Source organism: Anabas testudineus, chromosome 21 (genome assembly GCF_900324465.2).
Source record: "Anabas testudineus chromosome 21, fAnaTes1.2, whole genome shotgun sequence".
NCBI lineage: Eukaryota > Metazoa > Chordata > Actinopteri > Anabantiformes > Anabantidae > Anabas > Anabas testudineus.
The window spans coordinates 8750594-8773953 of record NC_046629.1 but is presented as its reverse complement, the minus strand read 5'-3'; the positions used below and the strand labels follow the sequence as shown (position 1 = coordinate 8773953).

Sequence of the window (23360 nt, the reverse complement as noted above, 5' to 3'; positions counted from 1 at the left end):
AGGAAGAAATGATTATGTACATCTGTTGAACTGTACTTTGTGGCGTGGCTTATGTGTTAATGTGTAAACTCACCCATCCTCTATACATTCATCCATGACGTTGCCTTCATAGGGGGTTTTCAGAAGTGTCCCCCAGGACAGAAGAACAGAAGTAGGTGTCACTGACCCAATGACCAAGTGCAGCGGCTTCTCCAGTTCAACTTTACCTGAGAATAAATTAACATATTACTTTAATCATACGAGGCACAATTATCACTTTCAGCACATTATCTTAATGCAATTTCTTCTAATAAAACAGTTTAAGTGTTACCTGAGCACTGCTTTTTAACCTCATTAGGTGCGACGGGCTGGACAACAACAAGATACTTGGGTTCAGCATCTGAAAACAATAAACAAGACATTAGGTCTACACATAATCTGGACTTCCATAGGCATACTCTCCTGCCAGTCTCAGATACTCAAGATACATAAAAAGCTTTTATTACCAATCTCTGTCTCATACGGCTGCCCGTTCTCAGGCAGCTGAATGAACTGTTTGGAGAAAATGCTGCTGCCGTAGCCCAGGATGTAGCCCTCAAGCTTAGTGTCAACGTTGGGACGCAAAAATTTCATCACAATGGTGTCTTCTGTGGCGCTGATACGAACTTTCATGTTTTGACGTCTCACTGTGAAAACAGGACATGACACAGTTGTTTCATTTAATCAACAGTCTCCATTTAGTATTTTCCGTTTGCCTTGTTTTGTTTTTAAGATACAAAGTAGGTCAAAAATAGAGAAAAAGAGGTTCGGTTAATGCCACAAATATAATCACAAAAAGCGGATAATCAACAGCAGATCAGGTAATCAAAATCACAAAACATCATTTTTTTCCCCCCAGTTTATTCTTGTTTTTAAAATCCAAAAGGAAAAAAAGTCCAGGAAGGAGTTCACACTTATACTCAAAGTTATTTTTGAAAACCTGCATTTGTCTTCTACATCATCTAACATGACAGGAGTACATACAGTGGAGACTTGTCGAAGTGTAAATTTCACTGAAAGCTTATAATAGTAATAATTTATTATGGGAGTACATAACAACTGGATAAGAATGTTACTTTTATTGTGTATAAGCACTGAGGATCTTCCATTTACATGAATCATAAACTGCATGTATTGCAGCTTCTATATAGGATATATCTCTGATCTCAGTAAAACCTAAGGTCAGAAAGATTTATTGCTTGGGTTCAGCAGAGAATGGTGTGAGACAACTCATGCATGCACAGACAACGTTTTCTCTTTTTTCCCGTCTTGCACTGACATCACTTTACAGGAAACTACATATTTTCTGCCAGAAGTGACTTCTACATAACAAAGCACTAAGCAGCAGAGTCTGGGGACTGACATTAGATGACAACAGGCATCAAAGGGCGGGTCCTAATCAACTGCAGTCAATTGAAATTACAGAGAGGTTAAATCTACTGGTCAAAGCTAAACTACAAAAACTTGATCTGAGGTGTGCGTCAGAAAATGATCACTAAGTGATACTTAAAACAAGTAAAAGATGTTTTACAAATGGTTCCCATATTTTCAGAACGCTTGCTGAGGTCACCAACAATGGTCACCAACAAGAGTCAAGGGAAACACGCCAATACCAGTTGAGAAACCAGATGCGTTTTTGTCCAAAAACTGGTACAGGTCTATAGCACACACACATATTTTTATATTTTCATTAGTGTTACTTTTTATGTCATCGTCATTGTTTTGGTATGATAGATGTACATGCTGTGCATTGGAGTTGGTAGAAACATCAAATGCATAACAGCTGTTATTGCTCCAAGTTAGACTGGAGCAATAACAGCGGCTAAACAAGCACAGGAGCAAACACAAAGCGTCCCAAAGGACTTCTTGAAGACATTTTATCTCTTATCCAAAAGGTTTGAAGTGTCAGGCATATAAACTCAAGCGCAGTATTTACATCTCTGTTAAACATCTTCACAGACATATAATACACAGCAAGTTAAAATTGGGGTAAACCTTCTGAACAATTGGGTGATAGTCTTCACCATTCATCAAAAAGCTCTATGTAATTTACTTAACTATTGCCAACTAAACACACTCAAACGATTATAGCTAACCACTGTTAACCTCTTTTTATCTAAATGCATGAAGCCAGGCAGCATGATAGTGAAGCATTTGACTGGTCTAAGTCTAAGTAAGAAAAATGCATGGAAGAATTTTTGTTATTTTTATCTCTCAATCTTTGCCTCTGCCATGTAGCCTTCAAAACTAGCCAAAAACTGGGTATGCAAACAATTTGCAAATCTGTAACAGGCATGGTGATAAACATAAGAAAAAAAAAGTGCAGCTAGGCCAGGAGCATGACTTCTGATTGACAGTTGGACAGTGCACGTGTAAAACATTAAATAATCACAACAATTCAGGCCTCGGTGATGGTTGGCAGTAAAGACCAAAATAAATTTAGGTTTGTCTAATTTACCATTTTATTAAACTGTAATTCTGATCTTTTTAACAACCTATATGCCACCTTTGTATAGTATTCATGGCTTAAACAGACTTTCTGCATTGATTATGACTTGTACTAGTCTCTCCACAGCCCATGTCCTTGGCTCATATTTATAGCATTAAATGAAATAGTGGAACTTTTCAGGAGGAATATCACCAGCAGCTGCCAGACAGACACTGACAGTGAAAAAGGGGGAAGCCCTGTGTTTAAAAAATATGCTCATGCTTTTCCAGCTATGTGTTTCCTATCAAAACTGGATTTGTTTTGATTTTCTCATCAATATTTCCGATAAAACATGAGTGAGATTGGCTCCAAGTAAGAGTGACTAGTGTATGAAGCATAAGGAAATTTCTGGCAGCGTATTTTAAACTTGAGTACAAGCAAACATTGCCTCAATCCAACGACAATCCATCCAAAGCCTGGCCACTTGGCACACGCACCACTTAGGGACTGTTAATACTTACCAGTATTTCCAGAGTGAAATGCATAAAGCTTTAGGAAAGGGTCCAGTCACAAAACTGGTGATCAATCAACTACAGTACAAAGGAAACTACTGACAATTAGCTAGCCAGAAATATAATGCTAAGGCACAGAGTGTCTGTGTGGATGCATAGTGAGGAAATTATGATAGATTATTTGAATCCTCTTCCTGAGGGCTGCTCTGCTTATGACTCTGACCCTGTCAAACACAAGAGATCACTGAGGATGTACAGCCTCACCAAAAGACATGTAAGAATAATGAAATCCACAATCATACACTTAATTACTGAACAAGCCTACTGAACTGTTCTGTTGGACAGTTGATAAAACTCTACAAAGAGCCCCAATATGACTACAGAAGTAAAAACAAATCTACATAGAGCTACAAAATGTTCATGAAGAGATCAAATAACCACAAACAGCTAATCAACCATCCCACAGATGACTGCTAAGAGGCCCAAAATGTTCACAAATGGAGACAAAACAAATGAAACAGATGAAAAAACAACCACAAAGAGACAAAATGACAACAGAGATGCCAAAAAACGTGAAGAATGACCACAAACAGACTTAGCCTAGTCTAGACTACCTAGTCTAGTTTCTTTTGTGGCTCTCTCAATCTGACAATGTGCCCAGGGGTCAACTTCTCTTTAATGTTTATAACCAATCACAGGGAAATATTCAGAGCAGCAGAATAAACCATGCTATGCCTGAAATAAGTTTATGTGTGTATTATGAAGAGTTGGTTACACATTTTGGAGGCTGCTTCGCCAACATTCCCCTCATGACTGGGGTGACAATTCATTTTATATTCAATTAAAACATGATAATCATGCATGCTCTCCTCATGCAGAAAACATTTATGAACAATTATTGCATAAGTGAGTCAATCATAATAGTGGCAGGCCTCCAACAAGCACACCAGATTAAGCAATAAACAATGCCACATCATTCAATAAACATTTCACCACCATGTTCTGGACAAATAGCCTGACGATGTAATCCTGCTGGCCTGCAAAAAAGAAACACCCTCAAACTGAAGACTCAATCTGAACTCAGGCAAAAAGCTATCATAGTTTATCTGTAATAATGGATGATCCATTAGGAAAGGGAGTAGGTCAGCATTACACATGCTGGTCATTTTAAATGAACTGCAGTGCAACATGATATTTTTATGCATGTTTGAAAATGAAAACTGAACACGCATCTGTATCGTATGTGCACTTCTGGCGTCAACACACTCTGATTTATTGCTTGACATTATCAAACAACAGATTTCCACCATTGGCAGCTCTTATTCTCCATCGTCTCCCCTCTTTTAGCAGAGATGAGGAGAACTGCATGAGAGAAAACATTAAGAACAAAAACACTGAGATCATAATAAGACTTTTCCATAGAGGCTGATGTGTTAACTAATGAAATACATATCACTGAAGCAATACTAAAAGCAGGCCTACAAGGCACATTTTGTTTTTAAAATATGCAATAGAAAATTACTTTTCTGCCCTTTGTTGAAATGAATGTGGTAGTTTTGGTAAATGGAAGTGACAGTTTGTCTTGGGCAGCTGAGCTTTACAGACTGCAAATCCCCTTACCAAGAGGGTGTTTCAATTTTTCATACTGAACTACACCCCCCTCTACACAACCAATGACTGTACACTTCCCATCACACATACACACAGGTCACTCTGCATTCAGGTCTCAGGGTGATTTTATGCATCTCTGGCGTACAGTATTTTAGCCTCTCAGGTTTCTGTCCTGAAAGACAAGAGGTAGTGAGGACTTGGCTTCCCACACAGTGGAGACAGAGACAGATGTTTTATGGCTCTTAGTAAAACAGTCATCGTCAAAGGCAATGAAGTGTGAAAATATCTCTGAGCCTCGAGCCAGCTTCAGTGGAGAGGGTTTGAAACTATTTAATTGACTACATTGGCTCTAATGGGAATACCTCAAACCTGCAGACGAGGGTAACTCATTCCTCAAAATATCTACTGTAACCATCTTTTTCTGGAGCAATCACATTTCCTAGTCCTCACCTTGCAGCCCAGCAGGAAAGAGCCATGCCTAGTATTGTACTCCCACATCCCCCCAAGTTTGGCTGCTTCCATGCAGGTCTCTGCGCTCTCACACTATATCTCCCCCCGTCAAATTCAGCAGAGCAACAGCTGTTTTCCCCTTCCACTGTGGCACTTCTCCATCCTATCATTCTTCTCCTTTACTCAATCTCTTCTGTCCTATATGTGCCAGCAGCCATCTTTAATTAATTAATTAATTAATCTGTCTTGTCCTGTAATTTCTGTTACCTTCCTTTCTCCTCCCACATTTCCCTTTCATTTAATTCTACATGACATGAGGCCATGTTTTGTCTGGCTGTGCTGTAATTCTCAGGATATAAGTTTTCCTCACATGGGTTTTTAGTCATGTCTTGTTTTACAAGAAATTCAACTCCTTCAGATATTGTCCCACATACAATGCATTTACTTTGGTTATTTTAAATAGTAAACAATTGGGCATAGATCTGTCAACTTTGATACCAGTGTATTGTGCTATTATATCACTGATAGCAAAAAGCAATCTGATTTTTCTACAGCATGTTTCATTCTGAAACTATGGACTTGATCCAAGAAGAACAGAGATACAGACATTTAACTCTCCTTCCAAAGCGAAAACACTCTCAGCTCCTTTTATCTAACTCCCAAAGCTGCACACTGAGATTTGTCTGCAAGCCAAGTTCAGCCAGCACATTACACACTGGAAGCAGCCTTTTCCACTTTGCTTATACTGAGTCCAGTCTGCTCACTTCAATTTACTTTTACTACCATTAGTCTTCAAAAAGGTACCTGGGTTTAACTCACAAGAATGGCTTCAAAATATAGGCTTAGAGACGGAAAGCTAAATTAAGTTAGTATCAGTGTGTGTCTGTCTGTGTGTGTGTGTGTGTGTGTGTGTGTGTGTGTGTGTGTGTGTGCGTGTGTGTGCACTGATACAGCAGTGGGATAATGAGATAATGTGGAAAATGTTTGTGGAAAATCAGCTGTTTTCCTTGAATGCAAGAATCCTAATCAAACAGAATACACTGTGATCTACTTATTGAAATGATGTTTTTATGGCAAGTTAGAAAAGAAAACAACACAAGGAGCTAAGTGGTGTGAGTGCTTTGACGGTGGTTATCTTCTATTGATGAAATCCACAACAACACAACGTTTGTTAATGTTTTATATAATGAAGTGATCACAGACCAAGCACAGTGCTGTACTGCACTGTCTGTGTTTAATTTGAAAACCTCTCTTCAGGTGGTTAGTTCCATCTTAATGAGACCGAATGAAACAATAAAACATATTTTGCCCGAAGCAATAAATTAACCTAATTAGCCAGCTTTTTCAGATTGATGGGCATCGTTCCAGTAAAGCCATCCTGCCAGCCTGTCTCCAAGCCTAACCCCTGACCCCCACCTGGGAAACACTTCATTAAAATCTGGAAACAGCAACTGACCTACTTCATTTTGTTTGCCTGAGCAGCTCATTTCAGGGCAATGTGGATAAACCGCAGGCACTGCATAAAAAAATGTTAAAAAGCAGTGCTCACGCGGTTTCTAATCAAGGCACTTTGAAAGCCTGACAGGTGAATCACAGGGGAAATCAGATTTTTCCTTATTAAACCACAGTGACCAACTACTGAATCTATTTAGGTGCTTTAAGAGAGACAATACTGTATGTATTGCTTTTTATCATCAAGTACAAGAACAAAATAGTTTCAACAATTTAAGCAACAAAATTGATGACTAACATTTAGTAAATAACTCAAAGATTGACTCTTGTCTTCACTGTACTTGTGCACTGCATCTGTCTAAGGCAGTTTGGTTTTCTTTCCTGGATACAGAAAACAAGTCTGTGGAAAACACAGGGTAGAGCTACATTAAAGCCAAATGTGATAATCATGTATCTAATAATAAAGGTATGCAAGCAGATATGGTGTCCAGTATAAAAGAGGAAAAATAGCTTGTTGCCTTTACTTAACTGAATATTTTACTCACTTTAAACAACAGTGTATGTGTATGTATGTGCATCTGGGAAAAATATTTAATTTTCATTTTTACAAGCAACAACTTTAAACTTTCCTTGGTTATAAATAATATGATAAAACTAATCTGTCACTCAGAGTGCAGTAAATCTTTGTGTCAGTATGGTTGCAAAGTCTTTGCTCTTGTCATTTACCCTTGAAATAAATATCCATCTCACTAACGATGACATATTGTCTTTCCCAGCCAATCATAGCATGTGTTTGATAGACAGCAAAGTGAAACCATGGAAAAGTCATCAGTGCATCTTAGGGCTGACATAGCAAAACAATCACTGATGTTCACTTTGTTCAGATTCATAGAAAGAGCAAAAGTTTTAACAGTGAGAGGACCCACACAAACAGAGATCACGATGACCAAGTACTCGTCCAAGAAAATATGTCACTTGATATGCAATTAAAAGTGTTAGATATAAGACTAATGTGAGCATCACCACTTACCTCTGCTCCTGCGGAGAGTTGAGGGGCCCGACAGAACTATCCCAGCAATGAAGACCATGAGGAGAACGACCAGAAAGCCATGTGATTGCTGCTGCATCCTCATCATCGTCACTGTCACCAACTGCGAGTCTCAGGTGTAACGAGCCGCTGCGATCTGACTGCACAACACAGACACAGAATTATCAAGCGGTCAGTCTGCGTTAACTCTTTAGCAATGACAAGTGTAGCGTGTGCTGCAGCTGCAGGAGTCGAGCTAAATGTTTGTGGAGTGGCTGGACTACTTCTCTGAGCTAGTGATTCTCAGGACTAGTGCAGCTCTCTGGACTGGACTAGATGCAAGAGGCTGCCCCTACCCCAATCTATACTTCTACAACAGAGGGAGGGGACACACAGTGCTGAACACACCCACTCTCCTTTCCTTTCACTCATTCTCCATCTCACATCTCTCTTTCTCTGGAAAAGAAGTAAAAGTTTTCTCCAAGATTCCCACCCTCCTCGATCTTTTTTTCCTGTTTGCTTTTGTCTCTGCTTAGTCTCGTGTGTCCTGCTTTTCATTTGCTGAGGCCTTTTGACACTTTTTATTATTTATTTCATTTTTGCTTTCTTTTTCACTCACACTGACTATGTTTACAAGAATCTGGTTTTGATAATAAAGTGATAGGGTCTACTAATCCATGTATGAATGGTTCTAACAGTATCCAGTCTTACAGCTGTGTGGTTAGGCAAATTAAACACATGATACATCGTTAAGGATACTATAGATGTGAAATTCTGGTCTTCGAAATGTCAGTCCATCATTCTGACTGACACTTACCACTACCTGCTGTACTGGCCCAGTGTGCTCACAATGAACATACATGATGAGGTACACATTTGATCAATACAAACTTAAAGTCTAATGAATATTGGGCTGCAGGTATGTGACATCTTAAAGACACTGCACACTGCACAAACCATCAGAAAATGCTTATGTGAGAATCATGCAGGGATATTAATAATAAGTATATATATCCAGAACATCATTAAAGCCAGCATTAGACATAAAATGCACTGCACTGTAGAGACACTGTAATAACTAGAAGGTGTTGTTGCTTGCGCAATAAAATGTCACAAAACACTTTATTGTTTGTTCCACTTTTCATTCCATTAATTATGCCATTTCCTAACTCAATCTCACCTAAACAAGATCCTAAACTGACCCTTAAGGACAAGTCTAATTCCTGAAATGAACAGTTACAGAGCAACAACTTTTGGACACACACAGAGCCACCATAGCATGAGTGCGCTTCCAGACTGGAGTCGACACGTGATATAAACACAGACACACACTGGGGTCAATCATATAAGCCTTGGGTATGCAAAACTTGTGACAGTATGTGTTATGGCTGCCATAACTTTCCGTGGAAACAATTTTTCTCATTATCCCATCTATAAATATATTTTCTGGCAATGGCTGAAAACAGACTGACATCATGTGCACCACAGATAGGCTGATAAAAAAAACTCCTGCTATTTACGCCCATGTGTCGCACATTCAGAGAAGAAGTTCTGGTCCACCTCAGACACGTGATGACAACACTGCACGAAATGCTTTCACTGAAGTCAACCTCACAGCATATCATTGTTTACAGCCAATGAGGTAATTTTTTTCATCCATTTTTGTGTGCAAATGTATGTGCGTTTCCTTGAGACAGTATTTACGCTGGTCAGCCAACACTAACAGCCAGAACTGGGCCTCAAGGACACAAAGTGTGTGTGTGTGTGTGTGTGTGTGTGTGTGTGTGTGTGTGCGCACAAGGGGCACACATGTCTGCTTGCACGTGCTTGTGTGCAATTTCCAATATCTTCACCCTGCCTTGCAGTTGATTCTATCCCACATGTCATCACACGAGACAGGAAATTATGACGTGCGCTACGGGAGGTGTGTCTCCTAAGGAAGTCCCTGAGCAGATTGTTGTGGTGGAACCCCAGCCTTCAACACGCCAGAACCATTAAACACAGATTAATCACAGACTGTACACAGTTTTTTTTTTGGAGTGTAACCAGTTTGACTTAACCCACTTTGCAGATGCAATTTGTTTGTCTGTGCATGGGAGATAAGTGCTCAACTGGGAGAAGTGCATTTGGAGTTGTGTTTCCGTCACAAAAGTGAGGCAAAACTAAGTCCAATAGCCACTATCTTTTATCTCCAGTTATGGTCTCTGTCAAGCCCTGGGGAAATATCTGGCTCTTTAGCTGTTAAATCCTTCACCGTTTTGCCTTGAGCAGGTAGTATCTAGTAGCTTTTTGGAGCTTTTTATACTGGAAGTAGCTGCCTTGTGCAAATGTACCACTGTATTTTAGTCATCCATAAAACTCCTTCCCATTTTACAACTAATCATTTCCTCCCCAACATATCTTCCTCAATTCTTCCTCCTCTTTCTCCCACTCACAGTAATTTCCATCACCTCACTACTGTCATTTTCCCTCATTGCTTTTTTAACCCATTTCCTCTCCTTGTGGAACGCAGTCTGGGTTGCATCAATAGTAAGATCTACTGTACTTGAAGAAATAATTGGCCTTGAACTCTCTACCTGATCTAATCTGTGTTAGTAGATGTGACATCCTGCAGGCCTTTGAAATGTGTTCCTCTCTCTAAGCACTGTGTGACCTTTCAGCAGTCCAAAGTAGACTTTCATTTGTCTTCTATTGAGCCGGGTATTATTACTGTTTATAATACTGATTCAAAATCAATAATTTTCTGGTTTAGTAAGAGGTTGCCTGATGCTTGTGTAGTTTAAAACCATTTATGCAAAGTGTATTTCATGCTTCAAGCATTTTATCTGTTGTACTTCTTCCAAAGCCAGATGAGCCGTAACTCAGCCTGAACAGTTTGACCCTTTAAAGAACAACCTGAACCCCTAAACACTGGCCAACATGTGCTGGTCAAAGAGCAACGACAGAAACATTTTGTCCTTAATAAAATCTGTGGCTAGAGTTCACAAGAACTCAGCCTTTACTTTGGCTTTGTTTCATTTTCCTACGCATGAGTTTTGTACTAGCTAGTTAATTCAAACAGAATAAACACGTAGACACAAAATGGGAACTCAGACACTCTTCTGCAGCTGAGACGGAAATACCTACAGATATATTTCATGGTGACAAAATAAAAAGTTAAGTTAAATGCATAAGGTGTGGAATTTACAAACATCTGACACTGTTTCTTGCCAGTGTTTGTCTGACAAAAGACACAGCCACAAGTAGCAAGGAATGCTAGCCTTTTGACAACCATAAGCTTTCCAGGTGCTCTTTCATCCCACAGGGTTTGTGGAGGATGCAACAGACAGAGGAGAAGTGGTCAGGTGAGCCGTTCCCACTCTGCTTTTGTCATCACCGATGTGTCATTCGTTCTCCTCACCTTATTCTTATTACTTTTCAACACATCATCAGCCACACCTGCCAACATGTGCCACGCAGCTGGAAAACTGTCCCAGGGATGGGTACCAAAAGGTGGAGCCATCTAACATTGAAGTTTATGTTTAAGTCAGTTTCCATAAAGTTGTTGATACTGATCCACATCCAACAGCCACCATGCTCCCTAAAGAAAAATCACCTTTACTCAGGTGGAAAACCACTCTGCAAAGGCCTCAACAAAACCCTTCCCAATATGAAACTAAATTTCTGCGCCCTTCTCAATTTCTTCCCTGTAGTAGGTGCAGACAATTGGAAAATGCTTGCTGCTGTGGCCAAGAGCAAAAGGTCTTTCACAGCTCAGTCAAGTGTGCAAGTTTCCTCGGCTCCACTGGTTGTAATTTTGAGTATGGAAAAAGACAATAATTTGAATTTTTTTCCACTGCCTTTTTGCCAATCTGCTGATGACATAAAAGGAGAGGCTTATTAAGTTAGTGTTCCATACCAGGACAGAGCAGTCCGAGGATGAAAATGTTGCAGTCATAAAAAGACAGTCATACTTCTCATACTCTTCTTCATGCCACAACACATAAGAGCTTTCTGTCATCACTATATCAATACGTTTCTCCATTATAACCTCTACACTCATACATTTGTTAACCGAGTGTCACCAACTTCTGATCTAATAAACTGTTTTACATTTATTATGTGCCTGTCAAGATGTGAGTGCCAGAAGTCAGATTATGTTGCGTGCTCTGCTGTGCATTCTGTAGAAAAGTGGAAAAGTTTGTATCTCTTTCTATGCTGCCGACAAACAAAAACACAAAAAGAGGGCTTGCAACTGTCACGCATCAGCATAAGAGGAAAATGCATGACATTCAGTTTCATGGTTCAGCAACAGTGAGTGACAATAGACAAAGGTGGTTGTGTGTAATTACCTCATCAGGTTCCTTACATCATTAAAGGCTTAAGCACCAAAAACTAAATTGTACACATATTCCCAAACGTATTCATAAATTACTGTACAGTACATAAACAAATTACAGGGTGGGTTGATTCAAAAATGTAAATTTTTTAGATTAAATAAAAAATTAGGGCTTTGGAATTGTTCATTAAAAGATTGATTAGAGAAGATTGTGTTTAAAGTTGTGATTACAGGTAGTGAATCGATACTCACTGAAAAGTTTAAATGAGTCAACCATGAGACTGAAGGAATTCTCCACAGCTGACTTTGGTTATACAGATCCCAAGTCAATTTTTTTGTTGTGTTTGGTTGTGCACAATGTTCTTCATCTTTGCTCTGTGATAATAATATTAAGTCATAAATTTCAAAATCACAGTATCACGTAGCGTGACCAGCCCTGAGAATATCTTGAACGCTGATTACTGTAACAGTCGTTGCTCAACAGGTACACAATGTTAAAACTCCACATACTCCCACACACTCACACAAACAGGTGAACGAGTGTAAGTCATTGTCCCACATCTGCTGAAGATCTTTGAAAAATCCAAAAGCTACAGAACACACTATGTTTGATCAGTATTTTCAAAATGTTCACATTTACACCACTGACGAGGGCCTGTGATTCTGTACTGAATATGAGACACATAACCACACAATGACTATGTTTGATAGACAAGCTAGTGTTGTTGCCAACTGCAATGTGGCAATCAGTAAATCTATTTCTCTGGAAAGCCATGGGGGACAGCAGTGATGTGGATGATGAAGCAGAAGGATTTAGAGGGACTAGAGGACAGAGGAAAAGATACAGATATAACTCATCCAATCTAAATTTGTCTCAGAGAGGAGAAAGGAGCTCAATGTGGTTCTCATTTTGTGCGCCTATGTTTGTGTGTACTTGGGTGCACACTGTCTCTGTGCAAGTGTGCATATTTTATGTACGTGAGTGCTGGGATGGATCCTCCATCTGAAAGATAAATAACCACATTACATGGGAGGATAAGGCCTGCAGCTTAGATCTGACAGCAGATAGAATACAAGACAAATCCACAAGCATAAAGTAAGAATCTGGCTCTGATATGGCAATACAAAAACACACATCAGGCTCATAAAAGTCCCACTTTAAACACACTTTCTCCTCTGCTACCGCAGTATAAAAACACTGCACAAATGTGTTATAGATGCAAACATTCCTCTGTACACATCTTTCCATTTAAAATTAGAAATCATTTTTGCTAATCAAGAGTTGATGATAAGACTGTCACTCTCATGTCTAGGTTTTAAAGCTACTATAATAAATGTTTTTTATATTAACAATGCATCATATGACTGCAGGAGAGTGAAATGGATCACTCAAAGCGATTACCCCCAAGAGAAGGAGGTCTACAGCTTCACTCATCAGTATCAGTACAGCTGAGATAACAGCTAGCAACTGCCGTCGCACCAAAAAAACAAATGAGCGAACTTTGTGAATGTGAATGTCGATTGAATATTTTGGCACTAAAATTTAAGGCTAAATGTATTTTTTATGTTTTCTTTCTATTACAGTGACATACGGCCCCATGCTAAGCTAATCGAAAGCCATCCTGACACAGTGTAAGGCCAGTTACTTGACAAAGGGGAAAATAAATTATGAAGTTGAGCAACTTGGACAGAAGTTGACTGACAAAAGAAAAGAAAAGAAAAGAAAAGAAAAGAAAAGAGAAGAAACCTCTAATTGAACTGAGTTTGTTTTCCTGGCGCGGTGATGTGATTGTGCTAAAGCCTTCTTTGGTCTCCTCTCCGTTTTTGTTCCTTTGGGTGATTAAGACAAATAAACCATGGGATAAGACTAAGAGAAGCTCTGGAGAAAAAAATGGGGGAAGACAGAAGAGATTTGAAGATATTTAGTGTAGCCTGACTCAGCAGGTGAGAGCTAATTGTGTGCCAGTGCACTGGACTACGGAAAATAACCACACACTCCACATCACATATCAAATGCCTTCACAGTAACCAAACATAATACAAACACCAAAGCTTACAGTAAATGACGTAACAGCCTAGAAATCGTCAGTGTGACACTTTCTAGAGAAACAAATCGCTCCTGCTTTCCATTTTTCTATCCCTTCATTTGTCTCTTAAATGATCTGGACTGTAAAGTACTAAAAAGGACTCTTCCAATGAAAAATGTAACTGGATAGAGACCAGAGTAAGTCAACATGTGACAGATGATGAAGTAAGAGGCACTTTTTGGACACTGCAGTCCTTGTTCGACCTCACAGCAGACACGGATAACTCTCAACAGGTGTCTTAGCAGAGTTTCATCTATTTGTCTTCATGTCAAAGAGTGGATCATGCGCTGGCAAGATATTCAGAAAATGATGAATTGAGGGAACCAAAGAAGAAAAGACAAAGAATGAGGCTGTTTAAGCTGCATAAAGGAATAACTAGAGAAAAACAACTGTGCTCAATGTAAACACAGAGGCATATAATCTTATATGCTGACTTATATGCTGACTTGGGTCCTATCTAATAATAACAATACCACTGCACTTAGGTTATTCAAGAAGAGACATGGAAACACAACTTACAAGCTGGAAATAAGTCAACAGAACATGTTTATTTGAAGCGAATACCAAAATGGGTGCAACAAAATATCAGTCCTAATCCCTCATGCCAAAGGAAATATGCTACAGCGAGTACAGTAGGTCAAAGCTGAATCCTAATTTCTGATAAAAATCTGTACAACAGACAAATTGCAAACAATTTCTTTTCTAAATAAGTTTGACTAATGTGAGTCTTTTAGTTAAGAGACTGCAGGAAATATTTATTATATTACTTTCAGCTGATGGGACTGGAAAAAGGAGAGAGAGGACAAGAGCTGACACTCTGGATTTCTTTGACAACAGTTTATGGTCCACCTGTTAATAGTGAAAGAGCAATAAAAAAACAACAGGAATAAAGCTGTATCCAAGAGATAGTATCCAGTTTATATGACAACTGGATTATTATTATTATTATTATTATTAGCAGCAGGTACAAGAATTAAATGGGATTTGTTTCCAGATACCCTCTAAAACTCAGGACACACTGTATGCAGACAGAGGTCTGGATGTAATAAAACCAATCAACACAGACATTGCTGCGTCTTGTCTTAAGTTAAAACACACTGTGCGTCCTCAGGAGCTGCATGTGAAGTGAAAAGAGCAGCTGATGATGTAGTTAAGCAAAAATGTTGCTTAAAGCAGAATTCCTGGTGCAGAGGGATGTCCCCCCACTGTCAGGGAGAAACTCATGAGCCAGTAGTATGTGGTTGTTTACTATGTTTTCAATATCCTTTAATGACAAAAACACTCCACTGTCATTCACTTGGACTCACACGGAGAATGGATTTTCTGCTCTGCGGGGGAGGATTAGAAATGGTCCAAGCTGGGGAATGAACTGGCTTCAAAACAATATAATGTGTGTGACTCGTAGCATTTGGAAAATATTTGACATGTATTCATAAGTTACTATCATCACCTTCCTGCAACAATTGACATGAATTTAACCATTCTCCAAAGATCCATTAGACATTTAAAGACTACAGGTTTAAGCTACCCTACCTCATGCAGCTCAGAAAAGAGAGCTAAAGGAGACGGCATTTACTATTACTTGGTTTATTATTAAGCAAACAACATGCCAATGGTTTTCAATGTTTTAGTCCATTAAATATAAATCACACTGAGTGTTTTACTTTCCATTTTCTAAGGCGTCATGAGGTTATTTTTAATACTGATTTTCCTTTCTTCCAGTTACACTTTGCTAGAAAAACTCTATTTGCTTGAGATTCACTTAGCTTATTATTTCAGTTATTATTGGGTGTTTAATCAATAATTTTTAGTGTTTTTGTTTAAAATGTTTCTTGTTGCACTTTGAATAAACTAGTATGCAACCAATGCCACCAAAACAGGGACTGATGGCCAATACATATTAATAGCAGTTTTAATAGTGAAAAAGCAAATAAAATCACATACACATAGAAGTGATTGCAAGCACATTTACCTACTGTTTGTTGTGTGGGTTTTGTATTCCAACAATGTTGTTTACGAACACAATCACAACGACATATGTTACCCTTTGTCAAGAAGAAGAGAACACAAGTGAAAACCATCAGACAACCCTGAGACAAACCCTGACCTCACCTAAACGTGCACAATTGCTTCCAGGAAAGAGCCAACAAAAAAAAAAATAGAAGTGAATGGAGACACGCCTGAAGATCCACAATGAACTGGAGATAACCTGACATTATGAGTAGCATGTGGGAGATGTATTCTCCACGGCAGCAAGCTGGGCCAGGTCTCTAATGACCGTGCTAATGCCTGATTGCGTTTAATTGGACACAAATGAGAGCATTATCCAGCAATTTACCAGGAGCAATTATTACATAATACCTAACTTCATTACCAAACAAGCTGTTATGACTGGCATGTCATATCTAGGCTCGGAAGTTATTTATTGTTTCCCCACCTATCTGTTTCTCTCAGTACATATAATATTCTTTGTGGAGGAGAGGAGATGTGCTCCTGGTGAAATAAGCTTTGATTCCCCAACAGCCTGCTGAAAGATTCCTAAAAGAAACAGGCCAGCATCTAATTGGGTATGGAGAAGATGAAGGTCTAGCTCCATTTTTCTTTTTTTTTTAATACATCTCTGTGTTTCCCATTAAAATAGTTTCCAAACCCTGAAAAGAAGATTTGAAAGAGCCAACTACAGGTAGTACCTGCTGAGGTATCTGTCGGACAGTTGGGCTGACCTCTAGAGTCTATTATAAGTGTATCTGCAACTATTTAACTATTCCAATAAGATATATGAATGTATTTATTTCCTGTATGATAACGTGGATTTGTATTTTCTATGCAAAGCTGAACCAACAAGGTCAACAACTCAAATGATCTTTAATATAAAATATCAAAAACTGGGTGAAAACATGTCCAACTCAACAAAGTGTCCACAAATGCACCATTTACTGCTGTTTTACAAACACTTGACAAAAGCTACAACAACCAGAACATTTCAAAATGTATTAATTAAGACTAAAGGTATAAAGCCGACGGCGGATTTGGAGATTTGTTACACCTCTAATATCACGTCATTCCAAGTCACAAGGCTAATGTTCAAGTGTAATCACAAGTCAGTGATTTTATGTGTTGAGTTAAAAGTCATCCAAATGATGACCAGTTGAAATGAATACTTTCTTATGCACATACTCTTACATACGGTAATGTGTCTTCTGGAATATATATATATATATATATATATATATATATATATATATATATATATATAAATAAATAAAATACTGTATTTTCATAGTGAAACCATAACACTAAAATAGTCTGAGCTTTCTTTTACTGCTCTGCTTCCAGACCTTGACATGTGTGAGAGAGGCTCCGTCTGGACGGTGATTGCTCCTGCCATAAAAGGAGAGAAGAGGAAGACATCCAGGTCTAATTGTGAGCAGGTGACCAGCAGGAAAACAATGGACAGACTGGAAAAACTGCTTCTGCTTCCAAATGCCACAGCCACCCGAACTGGTCTGTCTCCCTCACAGACCTTTTTCATTTTCCATAACATTCCTTAATCCACCTGGTCGACTATGCACACACCATACCCATACCCAGAGGCATGCAAACATAGACACACAGAGATAGTACATACTGTGCTTGCCTCAGCACTGGATTACAGTCCCAGAAGACAGCGGCGTGAGGGCACCTTTCACCTTTTTACACTACATAGTGTGCAATTAAAAAGATCCACAAAACTCAGTGAGTAAAGGACAATCAGGACAAATGAATGGTGTTTCATGGAACCACATACAGTATGAGGTTGTTTATCTTCAGCTGACAGGTTGGTGTGTAAGCCACAGTCTCTTGATTACACATACTGGTTAAGGCCTTGGCAGACTTGTCTGGGCAAAGAACCATCTGGTTTCCACATGAATGTCAGAAACAACTCTTACTATTGGCTAGAAACCAAAAAATATCAGCACTGCTAAGACCAGCAGTTGGCTCGTTATTTCATGATGAGAACAGGGCAGATTCTGATCTTAAAACTAAACCGAAATGGATGCTTCATGCAACTACTTTTGCACCCAATACTATATTGTATATGTAATGAACATAGGTTAGCTTAGATTTCTTGTTTTGTTTTGTAGGTACTTTCAAAATATGTTAGAAAATGTGGGACTACTTCATTAAATACGTAAAATATATCAACATACTCTACTATCTACTAATCGTGTGAAGAATCTGATAGTTGTGATAGTTACTGTGTAAGTTTAACTGATTTATAATTGTGGCACTCTTATTTTTGGTCATCAAACACTGTTTTAGTCATCTTCAGACTACTATATCTGCTCTTTTGTTTTGTGTTTTAAAACTATTTTACCTACTCCTATTCAAGCTAAACCCTCTCTCTCTCTCTTAAAAACCAAGCAAACCAAACTGTTAAAACGCTGTGAGAACAATAAAACTTACTGTCAACAACTATTTTTATTATTTTTGCCACAGAGCAGTACCAGTAGCCACGTCCCAACACTCATATTTAAAAAAAGACCAACAAAAATGTCCAGAGGGATTAAAAAGCCTCATCAAAGCCTGTCTAACTAAAAGCATCACATGTACAATTGAGTAGCAAAGTCACAAGAATACAAAGCAATAAATTGAATTCCAACAAATGTTTGGAATAATTAGAGAAAGCTGAGTGAAAGCTTAGTAGCACTGCTCTAACAGTAGAAGTATTAACTTCTTAACTTTTTGAAGATTAACAGCCCAGTTACTCTGCTACCGTTTTCTGCTGACTTAAATTAGAAACTCCAGCTCCTCTGTCCACATGAGTAGAGGTCCTCAGGGGGATTTTAGTAATCTTTCGCTACTTGCTTCTTACAATGCTTCCTAATACAGACCTAATGCCAGCAGCCCAACAGTCACATACATACACAAGTACACACAAGACCCACTTGGGGTTAAAAACCTGAAAGGATGGAAAAGCAGAAGTAAAACTTGTCCAGTAGCGAGGAAACCTCAAAAATCCTATAACCATTTGTAACATTCTCATATTGTTGTTTCCTTATTTCTTATTTCGAATTGTCCATTCAACACAAGACGAGAGGACAAACCCATCTAAAGTACCTGTACAGAGAAATTATGTACAGTTTATCTTTCAGTTTGAGATCAAGTAATTATCCGTTTAGGTTTTCCTTTTACGTCCATTCTGAATTGTTGCCTAATCGTCTTCCCACATTCATTTGGTTTCAGGAGCTCCACAAATAACATCTTGTCTCTGTGTCTCAGCCTCTATATGGTGGTGAAAAATCTGCTATGAGATCTGTAAAGCTGTAGAAGCTAGTGCAACAACTCTATTGTTTTGCACAAATTGTCAAGGTCAATAGTCCAACATTTGGGTCAATATGGTAAACCGCAGCTCCAGCAGCAACAGTCCAGTCATATTAAATCGTATTTTAGGCACTGCAATGTAACAGTGAGTGTACACTTGGAAATTATTAAGGTTTGTTATTCCACACACAAAGCCAACCAAAGAAAATAAAGAGGGATGTTTATGACTTTTTTTGATCTACATTTTTCCAGGAGCCTGTCTTATCCTCTGTGACACAACAGTCGTCCCTCATTAGCAGTGAACATGAAACAGATTGTTATGCAACCAAAACAGCAAAAAAACCCTCTCCATGATCACTTATAATGTCGCAAAGCCATTAATGTAAAATCGTAAAATCGTCATAAACAGTTAATTTATCACAGGGGAGTAAGAGCTCATTGTTTACTGCCTAGATTTAACACTGTAGCCAGTAAAAGCCAATATGAATGACAATGGTTTGTGAGCTCGACGGATATGTGAACAGCTTCTTTCCAATGAAGAAGAGCCATACCTATCCCTCACTATTATCTGATATATGACGAAGGAGATTCCCCTAACACATCCATCCCCAGCTAGGAACTATCTGTTCCTTCCTGCCCAATTTGAGGACTCTGCTGACAGAAGGTCTGGAACAAGACAGCTGAGATCATGGTTTTCACACTCTTGATTTAGCTGTTCCACCATAGTTATAAATATTGTAACAGAGCAAATGCTCCATTACACCCATATAATAGCAAAGGAACATAATTGGAAAAAAGAAACTAATATTCATTTTGCATTTTTATGTCACTCAGAATAAATGCATCATCACATCAAAGTGAGTTTTCATAAGGACTGTCCCAGAGTATAACTAAGTGTTTGAACAACACAACAACAATCACCAAAACAGATGGATAACCAGTGCCAAACATCCAACTGATACTTGCTGATTAAGAGCCAACTGGTTATTGGTGCTGCCAAAAAACATGGACTAAATCTTACCCTGATTAAAAAAGAATGCTAAATAAGTGCTGTTTTGGACTTTAAACCTCTTTCAGTGTGGACATTTTAAATACCAACCTAGACTTCTTAACCTACACTTGACCAACATTGCAAGCCCAGATCATAGTACTGCCCCCACAGGCTTGTACAGTAGGCACTAGGGTTAGACCACATGACCTTCTTTCATTGGACAGTTCTTAACCCAGTTTTTATCAATCTCCTTGGATGTTTTCTTTGCTTGATGCCAATAATTTGATTTTAATTTCAGATAAACATCTTTTCCACAAGCACAGAATGTGTCTTCAGTCATGGTTGTTTACGAAATGCGAAGCTACTCACTGCGTCAGTTGACTGTTGTCAGATGAAACATAATCATCTATGCAGTAACTATCCAGTGGGCGGCTCTTTGCTATTTGTTTAGTTACATCCAGATGTTTTTTTTTTTTTTTTTGATGGGTAGTGTACCACAAACATCATATTTTGATGCATAGGAGGTATAACACTGATTCCCAACAAGGGGTACATGTGCAGTTGCCAGGCCTTGATAAATGGTTGAAACAGACAAAAACAACTTGCTGAAATAGCTAAAATTAGGAGATACATGATATAATAGCCAAACATACTGCAATGGCAAATGTGAATAACCTAATCATCAATAATATTGACAGTTCTAGTGCATAAAAAATAATAGCAATGTAAACATTTATACAATAATAGTGTTAAACACAATGCTGTTTAAAATCAATTCAATTCAAATGAACAATTTTGGGACATGATGGGTGATGTCGGTTAAAGGGTACGTGAGTTCACCTGACAGGGCTGTGGGAGAATGACAAAGCAGGTTGGATATGATGCAATATAAGTCCACTCATCTGACTTTTCTGACTGATGGGGATAGAACTTAAATCTCCTGAACAGGAAAAAAAAGAAGAGTTAAGAATCTCCTTTCATTACAGCGCCACAGGACCTTGAGTGTTTCCCCTGCTCACTGCTTTGGACAGCTTTGTATCGCAGCTAATGGCACTACACTCATCATAAAGACACACTCACACCATTTCCCAGCTCATCCCCGAACATCTGTGTGGTATAAATCACGCTTCGAGAGGTTACCTCACAAACCACCAAGTCTCACAGTAACAGAGAGAGAAGCCCTTGGCAACAACCGCCAAGTAAGAGGAAGGAATCTAACTATCACAAACTCCAATACATCATTTCTAATTGCCAAAACACTGAAATTATGCTTTGAATGGGATTTGGGGATGAGAAGTAGAAGCAGGCTGAAAAATGGGCTCAAGCAACTGCAAGTTGAAATCAACACTTTATTGGGCTAAATGTGTCTCCAGAGGTCTGTATAACTTGTAGGTGTTAACATGTCAACCTTGGGTGCTACTATGCCACCAATACCAGTATGAATTATACGATAGACAAGTCCAAATGCTCCACTTTGCCAAGAAACAGGCTTAAGTTTATCAATATCCCCTGATTCTGGGCCCATAATAACTACTTAGCAAGACTTATTGGACTCCTTTAGTGTCTACTGCAGCCATCTGCTCTGTGAATCACATTTTGTGTTCGACTTGGGAAAAAAAAATCAGAAACCCCTTTTCAGTTTCATCATGCTACATGCATTAGGTTGCACAACAAACTATGCAAAGTTAAACATAAATGTCAGACGCTGCTGTGATCCTTAATCTTCAGCACCATTGCTAGCAAGAGTTGAAAAATTATGCATTTACATATCAATATTACAATTTCATGATGACGTGTTGACATATGTTATATAATGTGGGCATCTCAACAAGCACAGTGAAAGACCTGTGCAGGAGGAATTAAGGTAAATGATCAAATGTAGACCACACATACTGATGTGAAGGAAATTCATATTTTATTTTAGTTACTTAATTGGTTTGATTTGTTTAGATTTTTTGGTACGCTTATTTTCTTTGATCATAGTTTGCAGGGAAATTGAGAAAAAAAAAATCCTGTCTGTCCGATTCTACTGTTGTCATATCATCATTTATATTGTTACTGCAAAAATATAATAAAATATGATGTTACAGTTTTAAGTCTATATTGCTCACCTTTAAGCTGCATTTCTAAAACCTGTTAAAAAATCCACTAAAGGGATTCCACACTCTTGCAAAGGAGATAAACTCTAAACATGGTTTCTCTGCCAGTGGGTGAGGACTGCACTTCATGTCATTAATCTGCTCATAAATCAACTGACTTTTATAAGACACTACAGACATGAGGGGATTACCTGCAGACTACTGAGATATCAAATAGCACATGCAGGCTTATCAGTATAATTACATGCTGTTGAAGAGACAGCTGTGCAGTTCCATGGTCCTATAACTTATCACTTTACAAGCTGGGATTCTTTTAAGTGTCTGCATGTGACTGATGTAGCATCCAACACAATGTTATTTAATCCTCCTCTATTCTTTAGTGCTTCTCAAAATGTATTTCCTATACTTAATAGATGTTCTCACACACATTTGACGTGTAAAGACTAAGTCGAAGTCCAACTTACTGTGTTTGCTGGAGGTGAAGTGTCGTTTATGTCCCAGAAATCCATCACTGCTAGCTAGCTAGTCGAAACAACTGGAGCTAATATCATTAGCACCGCTGGAAATTAAGCTAAGTGTCTTAGTTAACTTTAATCAAGTTGCTACTTTCTTATATTTCCTTCAAGACAGACAAGCTTCACATGTTTTTTTATCCAACGACGTCTCCATTTAACCACATCTGAGTTTTTGATAGGGAACCATTTTTAATCAAAGGATGCTAACTTCACCTGCTCTCACCTTGATTGACGTCTAAACCTGCAGTACCATGTTTGACCACATACAGGTGGACGTTTAACCACGCTTACAGGGGTGGCGCTGTTTCACTCATTTGAGAAAACTTCAATTGTAATTTTTTAGAGCTGTAGCAATTAGTGGTGATAAAATTATATAAGATAATAAAAAGAAAATACAAATAATAATAAAAACTAACGCTAAGTACAGCATGTACAGTTGTTGGGGTCATTTACCTAAGCTTTTAAATGTAATGCTACTTCACATACTTCTACATTTTAGGGAAAATAGGCCTATTTTACTTTTTATCTGACAGCAAGGCTATATTACT

At 38.5% G+C, this 23360-nt stretch overlaps 1 protein-coding gene across 3 annotated transcripts in view; it reads right to left on the bottom strand.

Moving 5' to 3' along the window:
* LOC113173105 (target of Nesh-SH3) overlaps nt 1-22800 on the bottom strand; it is a 41542-nt gene extending 18742 nt beyond the window's left edge. For 2 of the 3 annotated variants that reach the window (XM_026376407.1, XM_026376408.1), the window contains exons 1-4: nt 7502-7812; nt 486-665; nt 311-379; nt 74-206 (exon numbers count right to left, since the gene is read on the bottom strand). In XM_026376407.1, the coding sequence (XP_026232192.1) occupies nt 74-206; nt 311-379; nt 486-665; nt 7502-7607 (488 nt within the window). In that variant the 5' untranslated portion in view covers nt 7608-7812. Of the gene's footprint in view, nt 1-73; nt 207-310; nt 380-485; nt 666-7501; nt 7813-22761 lie in introns of those variants that run through there. The other variant, XM_026376405.1, reaches the window with a different exon arrangement.
* Between the last annotated feature and the right edge of the window lie 560 nt (nt 22801-23360).